At 42.9% G+C, this 14,358-nt stretch overlaps 1 protein-coding gene across 1 annotated transcript; it reads right to left on the reverse strand.

The window, feature by feature from the left end:
• Positions 1–3,640: 3,640 nt before the first annotated feature.
• Positions 3,641–4,655, reverse strand: LOC119648747 (glutathione S-transferase 1-like). The gene is made up of 3 exons (XM_038050567.1): positions 4,555–4,655; positions 4,086–4,497; positions 3,641–4,008 (listed from the first exon to the last, which is right to left on the reverse strand). Exons 2-3 carry the CDS (start codon positions 4,428–4,430, stop codon positions 3,697–3,699), a joined length of 657 nt encoding a protein of 218 aa, XP_037906495.1. The 5' UTR covers positions 4,431–4,497; positions 4,555–4,655; the 3' UTR covers positions 3,641–3,696.
• Between the last annotated feature and the right edge of the window lie 9,703 nt (positions 4,656–14,358).

Here is a 14,358-nt window from a genome sequence, read left to right on the forward strand (position 1 = left end):
TTCGATACCGAGCGAAATCCCGGGAAGTTCAGCGTAGTGTACTCCGTGACAAGAGAAAATTTGCTATTGCGTTAGTCAGGCAAGCGGAAGATGCCGCAGGTTGCAATGATTTTAGAACTGTATACCGTGTCACGAAAGAGCTTGCATGTGGTCGGAAATCTTTCGATGGTGCTGTCGCCAACGGTTGACTTCTCATTTACAATGATAAACAACTGAAGAGATGCAAAAAACACTTCACCAGGGTCCCTAATCGTATCATGAAATGACTAGTTACCGTAACAAGCAGGTGCTGACTGTTCCTCAAGCAAAAGAATAATAATTTTCCCAGAGAGTGGAAGAAGGGCATGTTTGTCAATATCTCAAAGAAGAAGACACGTTTTCAGTGTGACAGTTGACGAGGTATTTGTGTGTTCCCTGCCGTCGCAAAGATAATAGCTAAAATAAAATCGAAACACATCAAAGAACATTTCGAAATCTGATTGTAATTACGCGGTATTTGTAGCGATTAAATTATTTGAAATAGTAAAAAATTGCTTGTTCTATTCGCTAGTGTTAATTTATTGGTCTTGCAAACACCGATATTTCGGGAAGCACTTGTTCCCTTCATCAAGACTTGTTAGCACTGATGAAAGGAACAAGTGGTTCATGAAATATTGATATTAGCAAGACCAAAGAATTAACACTAGCGAATAGAAAAGCAAGCGGGCTCCAGGCCGCGTATATCCAGCGACCGCAGTGCCTCAGTAGAGGGAAACTTGGCTAGTTTGGCATTTAATGCTACAAGAGATAAAAGTGAAGCGGAAATGAAGTCCACGCTGAATCCTTCTCGTAAGAACTCGATGCTTGGAAGGACCCTACCGAATGCAACGTTACCCTTTGACAGTCGAGATTCACTGCGGAATTCCGAAGGGAATACAGCGTTTCTTTCACTGTGAGAACGAATAAATGGAGCAAAATATCATGGCCCTGATAAGATACATTAAGCTGTCCTATATTAGAAGAAAAACGTCCAAGTGTCATGTCGCAAGATGGTAGAGAAACGCAAGTGAAATCTCTTCAACAGAAAGTAGGTGAGAATGCGGGGAAACGAAGTAGGGGCGAAATTCCTAAACCCCCTGATATCTAGCAAGCGGCCAAAATGACAAAGTTTCTTCGCCGAAGAAAACTGATCTGGCGAAAGTCATTGACAAAAGGGGAAGAATCAGCAATTGATAAACCTGAGCAATAGACAAAGGTAGACAACAAGAAACGGTAAAAAGAGAAAAAAAAATTCACCCGGAAATAATCATTATTTCCAAAAAAAAAGATATGTCATATGCCGTCATTTTTCGGAACTAGGGGATTTGATCTTGAAACTGAACAAATCGAACGAGAAGTCAGCAAATAGCTTGAGTAGCATGTCGACTTAGGGAGGAAGTATGTCTCAAGAAATTTTTCAAAAACCTAGATTTGGGTCACTTTGCAGCAGAATGCACTAGTCAGAACCTGTAGGTCGAAAGAGTGCAGGAAGTATAGAGCAAGGAGCTATTCTCTCAAAAGTTGCACTGGCGATCAATGATGCATGTTGTGCAAAGGGAAAAATAGAGTGGACAACCGGCATATTGCAGGTGGTGGCAGATGCCCGACATATAGGAAGGAGTTGAATCGTAGGGCTAAATGAGGTTGATAAAAATCAACCTTAACCATGTGGTTAGAGCGCAAAGCTGTCGTACGGAAGGTCGCGGTTCAAATCTCACTGGTGGCAGTGGAATTTCTGTCGTGATTTGACGTCGGATACCAGTCGACTCAGCTGTGAATGAGTACCTGAGTGAAATCAGGGTAATAATCTCGGGCGAGCGCAATGCTGACCATATTGCCTCCTAGTGTACCGTTACGGTCTTGAATGAAGTGCTCTAACACACTTCAAGGCCCTGATCCAACATGGATTGTTGCGCCAACGATTATTATTATTATTATTGTGTAACGGCAAGTGTGTCAGGAGTGGAATGTGGACGCGGTGGTAATCTGCGAGCCTTATCGCCTTATGCTACGTGGGTGAAAGGCTCGTATGCAAATGCGGCAATATGCGGAATGCAGGGCATACAAGAAACAATGGCATCCCCAGAAGCCGGTTTTGTGAGGGCAAAAGTCAATGGCGGTCATATTTACAGCTGTTAGGCTCTCCTAGTGCAATATTAGCGCAATAAGCGGGAATGCTTGACAGCTTGGTATTGTATGCTGGAGACAACAGCCTTAATATTATTGGCGGCGGTTTCAAACCGTGGGTTGTGGACATCGTACTAGCCAACGATGAATGTGCGCCCACCTTCCGAGGTCGAGGACTAGGTTCGATCGTCGATCTAATCTACCTTAGTACCACGTTGGCGAGAGGGATGATTTAGCGAGTAAGCAAACACTATACCCATAGTGACCACTTGGTCATCTTTCTCGAGGTTAGAAACGGAGGAGGCGACAGTCGAATATTCAACAGATTTGGAAAAACCCGGATAGCTAGCTGGTTTACTGGAGGTGGAAACATTCCTTGCTGCTTTGGAATGGTGTCACGACGCAAAGGCAACAGCTCTGGAAGAAGTGAGCCAACTATCTCAGCGGGTAACTGAGACATGCTATTTTACAATGCCACGATGAGTTTTCTAAGTTTTAAGTTAAGATCATCGTGTCAGTTAGCGAGTAGAATCTGCCAAAGGACAAAAGGGAAGCCAGACCAAGCCAAAATAATGTTAAAATCCGGGTTGGTGATCATTAGATACCTGGGGTATCGATCGATGCCAAGTTGGGCTTGAAGGGAACTTGGGCCATGCACGAGAAAAGGCATCAAAAGCTAGCTCATCCCTGGCAAGGATGATGCCTAATATTGGAAATCCCAAGTGTAATCGCCGGCTGCTTATCGCGGGGGTGGTGAAATCCATTGTTCAATACGCGGCTCCTGTATGAGCAGGAACACTGGACAACGTGGTGAACCGGGAAATGGCGAGTTCGGAATACCAGCCAATCGCGCTGGGGGTGTGCAGCGCATCTTTATGGGCATAATCTTGGGGCAGTGTGTTATTGCGGGAAAGATTCCCTGCGATCTCCAAGCGAATGAGGCACGCTGTCTCCTCCAGAGAAGAAAGGGGAATACAGCCGATGTGACCGCGGACTTCCGAAATACCACTAGAAAAGAGCTGTGCAGGAGATGGCAGCAAAGCGCGTCGATCACGTACTACGTGCCATCGTTGTTGATTCTGTTTAATGTGTTTAAGATTTCCCCACGACTTTCCAAGAAGCATGCACTACTTCTCTGTTGTCCTGCGCCACTTGTTTCTAGGGTAACTCACTCGCTAGCCCCTCTCTGATATATGAGATAGTCGGTAATGGAATTCGAAACTTCGAGGGTCACGACAAAAGTAGTACTAAAGTGGGAGCGTACATTATGCTCGCACATCAATGTAATTGCGCAACCAATAATCAGTCAACAATTCAAGCAATTTAAGAAAGTCCTGTAAGTCTATGACATACCCCGTGGAACACTGCTCAGAAAGACAGTGGTAATGTAAGTTTATTATAATGAACATTTATCCATGATAGACTACAGATATATGGTGAATCGATACTAGCAAGGTACTATTCTTCATAAAAGGATTAAAAAACGCGCATTTCCTTGGTCTTTAACTCTAAATTTATTTGATAATAATGAAGGTAATAATTTATCAGTTTTTAGGGTTTCACACTTTTCGCCATTTTTTGAAACAGTTCAGCTGATTTCGCTAATCCAGCGTTTGCTTTCTGGTAGTATGGTAGTAAAGTCATCCGTTGGAGCCATTCACTGAGCTTTGGGAATTTGGTTGCATCAACAGCTACACAAAGTGCAAGAGTTGTAATTGTAGCCACACAGCAGAAATCTGCAACAGTTACACAATTTCCAGCTAAGTACAGATCTGTTGCCAAAAATTTCTCTAGAAATCCATAGGCATCTAATACTTTGCTGTTATCTTCATCTTGTACAGATCCTTTGGTCCTTACAGAGGCCTTAATGAGAAAAAAATAAGTTTTTATTAGTTCCGATTTTATGTTAAATAAAGGAAAGGTTAAAGAATAATATTTACCCAACATTTTTGCAAACTTGGAAACAAAACCCCTGAATCGAAATGTAGCCTCTGGTCAATAACTGCGCGCTTGTATAAGTCTTTTGGGTACAAAAACTGATCGTCTCCATATTTTTCGATCAGATATACCGAAACCGCATGACTATCCCATATATATTTGCCGTCATCTTCCAACATGGGGATGGTGTGCTGAGGATTCTTCTTTACATATTCCTCCGACAAATGTTCATTTTCGAAAACCTTGACTTCGTGATAGTTAAAATCTAGACCAATCGCATTAACTGTCAATAGTACTGCACGGACAGGAGGACTCAGATCGCTGCCGTACAAAATTGGTTTGACCATTCTCACACCTTCTATTCCGCTGAACAAATTACTCAAACTAGCTTCCGCTGTTGAAGCAAATTGGCTACTGAAATTTATTTTTAGGTGCTGAATGCTTTATATAATATTTGAAAATTTGGCATACCTATGCAGATAGTATGACAAATTTAAATTTTCGTGCTATCAGTTACTGATATAACATAGCTTCAATTGACGGGAGTGCCAAGCAAAAATAAGATAACATAACCTTTCAGTGAGTAACTATAGTAGTTTGTTGGTAGACCACTTGGCCGATGTAGTCAATAATGAAACTCGAATGATACTAACAACGCTATTTGGCAATGTTCTTCAGAGGGGATACAATGCTTCTCATTACCTTACAACCGGAATCTTGGATATGAGATAAACATGATACGACCTTGAATCAAAGCTCAACTAAGCTTGGTAAATGGTAATTTACTTGGAGTCGCTCTGTTCATAGAGAGACCTACCAGCCCCTCTTGTTCAAGAAATTTCCAGGAAGTGAGTTTAGATCTAAGTTGGATGACGGATTTCGAGTGCTTCCACGCACACTGCAAAATTTTTTCTCGGCAAGAGGTGAAAAAAGAAGCATTATTCAAGGGGTGAAATTAGCTTAGTCGCACTACAATTAATTAATTATGAATTCTATGCTATTATTTATCTTTTTAATAGCTGATGGTCCAACATCTCAATACATATATCTTTCTGCGTTCATTTTGTTTGTTATAAAACACAATTACAGTTTTGGGCTCTCTATAATATGATGGAGTCACCTCCGAAGTTGTGTGGCAATTAAAGTCAGGAAAGGAATTATGATGAAATACAGTTATTAGCTACAATATTACAAAAATATTTCACTTAACAATTACAGATTATAAAAAGTTGATACTGTTTACATTGCGGCATGTGCCGGATGCAATATTTAGGTTTATTGCACGAAGTGCAATGTTTTATTCGGTAGTATTAAATTCAGATGATTTACTTTACGCAATTTGTAAAATTGATATGCATATATTTAAGTTGTTACGCCGGATGTAAGCTTAATGAAATTTCGAAAGTCAGAGCCACCTTCAGTATTAATAGAATTACGCGCGAGAGGACGAAATTTGATTATATCATCCAGCACGCAGTTCCGAAGTTCTAACAACTGATAGCGCCTATTGCATGGGCCCCACTTACATCGTGGTCAAAAATCGTATCATCTCTGCCTTTGAGGAATCGGAAGAAATGCGCCTGCTGCAGGGCCAAAATCTAGGAAAAAATCCGTCACATTGTTTACAGTATCTCAGGAATTCAGCGGAGGGTGACTGTGTAACTATGTTTATGGAGCAGCTGTGGGAGTATGCTCATTATATATCGACGCGGATGCGGATTTGGACAAGTTGGCGGAGGATGCCGATCGAGTTGCAGAAATACAGCATCCACGGGTCATCGCAATGGTGCAGTAACCTGCATCAGGGCCATCCGAAAACGACATACCTGAGTTATCACAAACTGGGCAGAAAGAACCGAAATCAGCACACAAGCCAGGGAATTACATAAGTTCCAAAGACTGGCTTGCGTGTGTATCAGTGGGGCAATGAGGACGTGCCCAACGGCATCCCTACAGATCCTTCTTGGATTAACCCCTCTCCATCTGCACATACAGATGGGAGTATCAGTGAGGCGGGGAGCTGCCTAAGCCGAAGGAAGATTGATATTCTTTCTAGGGGGTATCACGAATTACTGATACCAAGGGATAACATGGCAATGAGGTTTCACTTCGATAAGAAGTTTGAAACACGTTGGAGTAACAAGGAAAACTGAGAAAGCGTGGTTGCGACATACGACTTAAACCATCAACTGATTACTTGGTACATTGAGGGATCTCTCACAGAAGAGGGAGTGGGTGCCGGTCTCATTGGTCCAAGGAAAATGTACTTTGAGCCAATTGGCAGGTACGTAGGCCATGCTAGGTTGGAAGGCAACGAGGCAACGGACGAACTAGCCTTTACACATCCCAGAACCCTTCTGTGGAATCGGAAACGGAAATGGCTATGACTCTAAAAAATGAAGAGGAACGGTTGAGGGAACTATACTGAGCGGGCCAACCAGAGATGGAGCAGTCCAGGATGCTTCTTGGAGGATACGAACCCATGCGCACAAAGGATTGCTTAAACTTCGCCAAAAAGAACCTCCGAATCATAGTGGAATTTCTCACTGGTCACTGTCGGCTGAACTATCACCTAAGGAAGCTAGGGATATCTACGGACACTGTCTGTAGGTTTTGTGAGGAGCGTGACGAAACTTCTAGTGTCCGACACATGTGCAAAGTAGGTCGAGGCATCTGCGAGAACACTTAATACCAGATGCAAAGTTGAAAGATCTGGAAGTAGGAAACATACTAAAGTTCCTCATGGTTATAGGTTTGCTTGAGATACTATGATCAATAGGTGCATTATAATTAGTAAAAGGGGCACATTAGTTCTTTAAGGACGCATTGCAACTTTCCCTTAACGGAATAATAATAATATCACAAACTGAACTTTCCTGCAGGGAGTGGATAAATTAAGTGAGATGAGTGTAGAGCGTCCTGCTAGATCAAGCGATTGAGGTCGCAACTGCAAGAAAGGGTACCGGAAGGGTGAACGGCACTGTTTCTATCATTATCATGGTGACAAAGTCTGCAAGTATGAACTGCCGTGCTGTTGGAACTGCCGTCAAAAGCAGGAAATCTAGAAAGATTGCCTCGCATTCAGACGTGTAGGTTCGACCTTTTCAAAAAACTCACCTGATAGTAGTCGGGAGTTCAAGTTTCTAGTAGATACAAAGCTGAAGGAACACTTTACGCTGAAAATTACACGCCCGACAACGCGTATGGTGAAAGACCACTCACACTGCACACCGGTTTGCGACTGGAATTCAGATGATACTTTATAGTTGCAGACGCTGAACAGTCGATCTTGTCCACGGATTTTCTCAAATACTACAGCCTGCTAATGGATATAAAAGGAAGACAGATTATTGACCGTACAACGAGCCTTAAAGCATGAGCAATGAGGATTGACAGACGCGGCTATCAATTTCTACCGTCGTATCGACAGAAAAGTGCCACGATTTATTGCGGGAATTCATTGATATTACCGTTCCAGCCGACACAACGAAGATAAAGGAACCAGAAGTGTTCCACTACATCACTACGACAGGTTCATCAGTGGAGCAATGAGCGCGCAGATTCAATCCAGAAATTTTCCAGATGACCAAGGCTGAGTTTATGGATCCAACCCGCCAAAGGAATTTGTCACCCGTGTAACAACCAGCAGGCTAGTCCGCCCAATCTCGCTTAAGGAAAAATGGTGCTTGAGAAGATTCCTGGGGTTAGTAAATTTCTATACGCGCCCTTGCACGAGAGCCGAAGCAGGCCTACTCGGGGGCGACACCTCAGCTAGCTGACGCCTCGTTGTTGAGACACACGCTCAGAGACAGGGTCTCCACAGTATATAGTTACGCTTCAAACATGGCATGGCATACGTGAAACATATAATGCGAATTGTCAAAGTACTTTTTAATATTCAAATTTTACGTGTTTTTGCATCTTTAAGCCTTCTGACAGACTTTTATCTTCCACCTAGCTCTTTGATCATGTTTGTCCTGTATTTGTGGGTATTTACTCTATATGTATGTTAAAATTCAGCGGTGCAAGAGTCACTTTGTTTCTGACCAAAATTCGACAGGTTTGACGGATTAGTCTTCCAGTAGGCTTTCTGACTGTCCGGTTGTTGCTTCCCCGAAAACATTCCAACCATTTCCAGTTAAAATTGCATGGAGTCAAATAAATTTGCATGTAGCCAGCTCTTTGACTAGTGCCTGCATCCAACGTCAGTGATGTTTTTTAGGTTACCCCACGAGAAGTAGTTTCTTGTTGCAGTTCATCGTTGGCTGAAAGCGCCGATCCGGGGTACTTCAGTTATATCATTCAATTCTGGGCAATCCACCTAGGAGATGGATAGATTTTTTTCGGCTCCTAACTTTTCATTTTCGTGCGTCGGAAAGAGGTACATCAGTATCTCACCTACTTGGGTTACACGGACTTTTCTTTGAAGCAAAAGTTCCTAAGCCCTATAATTAATCCACCCTATAGAGTAGAATTTCCAGTCCTATCCTAAGTAGCATATATTATGTATGGAAAATGGACTTGACAAGAGGTATCTTCAATCGTTATGGCTGGAACGTGTTGAAGCTGAGGCAGGGGCCCGAACGGCGGCACTTCGTCAATACCGGAAGCAAGAGAGGCATCGATTGGGGATGTGATCGGCTCTCAAGTTTTTCTCGAGATTGAGCTTAATGTCATGCAATACTCCCTTTTGTATTTCAGGTTCTGTGCGGTTTCAATGCACTGGGTATAATTTTATTTATGACATAAGAGGGTTTGGAAACCTTCCTTGACATCCTCCAAAATAATGGCCGGGGGGTGTCAAGGAAGAGATGGAACCTCCGAGGCCGCGCCTCGCTGAAGATCTGAGGTAGAAGAAACAAGGATTGAGACTGTGATCCGTCGTGGATCTTTCCCCTCGATCACGCACTCGTGTTCGAAGATTTACAGCTCCACGAGCGCAGTCGAGCCGTCGCTTCTTTTTGTATTTTCATGCCTGCGCAAATCCCCTTTGCTTGTGTGATTATTTTCTAGATCCGGTACGGACCCATGCATGGTTATAGACACGTGAATTTTGCAAAATGACACGTGAGGGATCGAAGCGCTGGAAGGACCCCCCACATTCCTGATCCTGGTTAGCACAGAGTTGTGCAAGCATTTGTCAACAGAGCGCTTGGATAGAGCTTCAGTATTTGCGGGCAGACATTTACGGTCAACTTAGCCAATTCTGTTAGGTTTTTGGATGGCTCTCCCTTCTAGATCACCCTTGGCCTCTCAGGATGGTCGAATGATCACTCATAAGTCCAGAAAGTCATTACAAATTGCGCTCAACGTCAAAGAAACCTACTATTATTCTGAAAACTTAACTTTGAGGACTCCTTCCTGCCTAAATTTTCAACTGCTTGTTTACGATTGCCACAAATATCTCAGATGGCCAACCTCAAAATTTGTTGCACCATGTGTGCAGGATAACTGTTGCCCACAGTGCATATTAACGAAGAAACAACAATCGAGTTGTTCCTCGACACACAGAATTAGATTACCAAAAACCAACAAAAGGGATCACGAGAACACAATTTTCCTCAGAGAACAAAGTGAGGATGAATCATTGAGGACGGAACGGCACAGTATGTATCCGACTACCCCCGTATTCCATCAAGGATTCATCTCACCCGTCACATCATCCCCACAGGTCTAGAAAGTTATTACAGAGGAAAGAATCCTTGGTTTCAGTATATTATTTCACAGCCACATTTCATATCGACTGAAGATATTTTTTGTCCAGGTTGCTCAGAAGAAAGTCAATATTAGGATTTCCATTAACTGCCTTCTTTACTGCTTTTTGGCAACCCATCACCTTATTTAATATCATATTATCATATGTATTCGTCGCCGGCGACGTCATAAACTGAGACCTTGAAATATCTTGGAATTTCCGTTTACATTGCCAGTAGTAGATTACTAACTTTACGAGAAGCTTTATTGCTCACAAGACCTTGACTTTGATATTCTGCGCTATTTCACGCATCCAAACCTGATCAGATTCACTCCACACTCTTATGCGGCCTTCTATTGACAACCATTCATTACAATGACTTGCCAAAAATTCATACGTTTATTCCTACCCATAATAGACCTATAAAGACACAAATAGATTGTGCGGGGGAAGATCAGAGGGAAGGCATTGTAAATAGTTGTCGGTAAAATTCGTTAGATTGAAGCTTTGAACAATCTAGCACAATGCGCTACAAAATTATGAAATTTTTCACGATTTCACATGATTCGTTCTGTTCGCTTATTTTTTGAGTTGAGTCACTCTTTTTAGTTTTAGTTCTTAAATGCCCTCTTTCCAGCAAATGTAATCTATCTTCGAATTTTTATCAGCAAAGCAACAGTTTTTTTCTTCTTTCCTAGATGAGAAAACTTTCTTGCCTTTGAACTTTATTCAAAGTATAACACTATTTAATTTTATTAAATTTTTAGTTGTAGGAATAGGTTGGTTCCTCGATTGGGTCAAATTCTGTCGATAAACAAATACATATACTGTCTTTCGAGAATTAACTGCCACCTTCATCAATGCTCCCTCTTAGAAGACAGGGGTCCACATAAAATTCAAGTAGTTCCAGTAGGCATTTCAGCGACGGGATTGGTCTCCTGAGATCTAAATGAGGCGCTGAAGACGTTAGATCTAAGGGCCTTCTCTGAGATGCGAAAAGCCGCCATTTTTGCAACTTTTAACTGTAGTCCGAAGGGTCCTATTTGTTGTCAATTTGTTCTGTTTTCAAATTACCTACTTTTATAGCTTTGAACCACCGTACCAGCGGTGAAAATGTTTACAACAATCGCTGGAATAACAATATATTAGAAGATAAAACACAGTATCCCCGTGAAGCATTCCTTTGGAGGGTGCCTTCAGCCCATCTTCAGGTTGGTCGTCCCTTGGTCTGCTTGGGTGGGAAGAGGGACTGTGGGCTTTTCTTGCTACTACATAATTTAGTAGTTTTGTAAAACAAACCCCTATTAAAATCGGTTAAACGTATATCTGTCTTTCTTTTTTGACGTTGGAAGGCGGAAAGGTTCAAAACCTACCGCTGACTACTACCATACGGTTATGTGAGACTTTTATTCAGTAAAACCACCTCCTTCTTCGCTTACCCCGTGGGACTGCCATTTCGGTGTTACTTCGTGGGGCAGGATCAGTTATGAAGCGATAAAGATATGCATGGTACCCTCCACGCTCGTTCAGGAATTGAGTTAGGTCGTAACTAACATCACCGTGCTTTCGTGTGCGTTCGCCAAGATGTCAATGGGGATCATGCCTACTACCACACATGCTGCTTTGTCTGATATTATATGGTAAGCGTACGACATTCGTAATGCACTCAATCGGTATGGGACTGCGATTTTTCTCCTATTTGCTTCTAGCTTCAATGACGATACGTAGACTGGAGCTGCATAAATCAAGGTGGAGTTGGCAACTCTCGAGATAAGAAGTCGGCGGCTTTGCCTAGGGCTACCTACATTCGGTAGCACTCTGGCCAACAATGTAACAACGGCGGAAGCTTTTGTTGCTAAATTCTCAAGATGCGGGTTGAATTTTAACCTTTGGTCAACCATGATTCCTAGGTATTTAAGCGTTGATTGCGAAGGTATGATGTGTTTGCCAATTCTGATCTTTATCGACGTTTGTTTCCTTCGTTTGGTGATCAAAACTATCTCGATTGTATGTTCTGCGAGCGTCACATCAGGGTTTTCTGGCCAAGATCTAATTTCAAAAATAGGCTCGTTTGGGAGAACCTCGATCTTTTCAATATCATGTGTCACGATAGTCACTCCGATGTCGCCTACGAAACCAACAATTGTCACTCCTTTGGGCAGTTGCAACTTCAAAATCCCGCCATACATTATTATCCGGAGAGGACCAGGGACCGATCCTCGTAGAACTCCATAGGTTGTTTTATACATCTTAGGTTCATCGTCTAAATTGTAGCAGTCTCTCCTGAAGAAATTCTGTGACTCTGCGCACCAGGTATTTGGGGGCGCCTAATTTTACTAAAGTCACAATTATTTTGCTCCACTTTGCAGTATTGAAGCCATTCTTCACATCGGGATTGATTACTACGCAAGATTTATTGATCTCCATTGCTTCCTCCGTAATTTTTGTCACCATACCGATCACATTGACCGTAGATTTTGTCTTTCGGAATCCGAACTGCCTATCTGAGAGGTCGTTCTTCCTTGCTGTGATTTATACAAGCCTATTGTAGATGTCCCCTTCGCAAAGCTTTCCAACGCCGTTTAATACGCATATAGGCCTGTAAGATTAGCACAAGCTTTTATTTCCTCCACTTTTCGTGGAAAAGAGCTTTATTCGAAATGGCGTCTAAGCCTGGGGTTTTATTCTCGGCAATCTTCTTTACAGCTTCCAGGATTTCTTCAGTGGTTACCTCGATAATTTCATCGAGATCTATCTTGTTGGTAGGATCGATTCACTTCAAACTTGTGGGAAGAGAGTACTAATGATATCCCTGAGCAAATCAGTGTTGATGAGCCCTGGCGAGCGTTTACCCTTTATCGGGGTCCCATGGGTCGGAGTCCGCTTCCCTGCATAACATTTCGAAGTGTTTATTTTCCCTTCTAGAGATGGCTGTTTGCGGTTTTTTCCTGTCCTTTCTATATCGGCTGTGCAACTCCTTTCGAGAACCTGCACCACCTTTCCTTCTGCGTTTTCCATTGGCATGGCTTCATGAAGAAGTATTTCCGCGAACATTTGCTTATCAAGTTTCTGAAGTGTCTAAACCGCTACTGCAGTCTTCTTGATATGCTTTCCTCCTTCCTACGCCCCACCTTGAAGATGATAGTCTGATGATTGCTATGCGTATATTCCTCACTTGTGTGTGTCGCTAACAAGCGTAAAGTCTATCACGATCCCATATCCTATCTCCGAAAAGTATTGATACCTCCAGTATTTGCCAGAACGACATTCAGACGTGGAAATACTTGGAGTGATCTGCGGCTTCTCGCGTTTGTTTCGCGACTACTTCAATCTTCGGCCCAAGCATTAAAATTGCCAGCAATTATTATTGGGTTATGGCGCCTTGTCTCGAAAACTAATCTTTCCACCCTCAATACGAATTCATCTAGCGTGAATCTTGGCGTAGCGTAGCAACTGATTATGTGAATGCTGGCTACCTCAGCTCGTTTGAACCCGTATTCTGGACTATTGCTCATGTTTTCGACTGCTCGATTTCTACAGGTCCAGATTGCCGCTTTGCCACTTCTGTCTCATATAAAAACACCACTGTGGAGATCTTTGTAATATTCACATATGATGGCCACGTCAAATTATTTTGGGGACTATTGTCTTTCTACTTTCATTGTTGTTGCATTTCGTTTCTTGGAATGGAAAGGCTAATCTTTTTGTCATATCTGCAATTGGTGTATGTTCCAATTTCCAATCCACATAATTTTTCTCTGTCACCGTTCTCAATATTCTAGCGTTGCGGATCGTTCACATTTTTAAACTGCTTCTCATTAGCACATTCGCGGATTGCCTGTCTGCTGTCGCGATGCCCTTCGACATCGGGGTAATTTCTCCTTTCTGTTGACGTCTGTTTGTCTCTCTGTCACACACATTCTTCTTTTCACCGAATCTAGTCATGTTCATGTCAGGAATAGCGCTTCGAACAACTCAGCGAACATGTCCGGTCTGGATTTCACAGCAAGCTTAAGGGCCTTATTCGGTACTCCGTCCAGGCCCGGCGCTTTATTGTCTCCTATTCTACCGCAGATATCCAACAGCTCGTCTCTGGTGACTGGCGGAATTGCCGCCACATTCAGAGGTGGTTGGAATGTGTCGGTGCTCTCCTCTTGCTGGGGGAATAACCCATGGATGATTTTTAGCAAGAGAGTGGGGCACGTGATCTGCGGAGATGAACGGCCTCTGAATCGTCCCATCACGATTCTGTAAGCATTCCCCCACGGGTTTATGTTCGCTTCTGAGCAGAGCTCCTTAAAGCACTCCCTCTTGCTTCGCTGGATGGCGAGCTTGAGGTTTTTGCGGGCTTCCTTATAGGCGCGTTCTTTTTGCCCTTGGTCGATTCTGCCTACCGCTCTTCTGGCTCGGTGACAGGCTGATCGAAGGCTGGCCAGTCCATCATTCCACCAGTAGTTTGGTCTTCTACTGGGGAATGAACACCTTCTAGGCATGGACGCGTAACACGCTTTGGCAATGCATTGAGCCAAATGGACGACTCTTTCCGTAGAGGTGCCTGCTTTATCAGGCTGATCTAACCA

This window comes from Hermetia illucens, chromosome 2, assembly GCF_905115235.1.
Source record: "Hermetia illucens chromosome 2, iHerIll2.2.curated.20191125, whole genome shotgun sequence".
Lineage (NCBI taxonomy): Eukaryota > Metazoa > Arthropoda > Insecta > Diptera > Stratiomyidae > Hermetia > Hermetia illucens.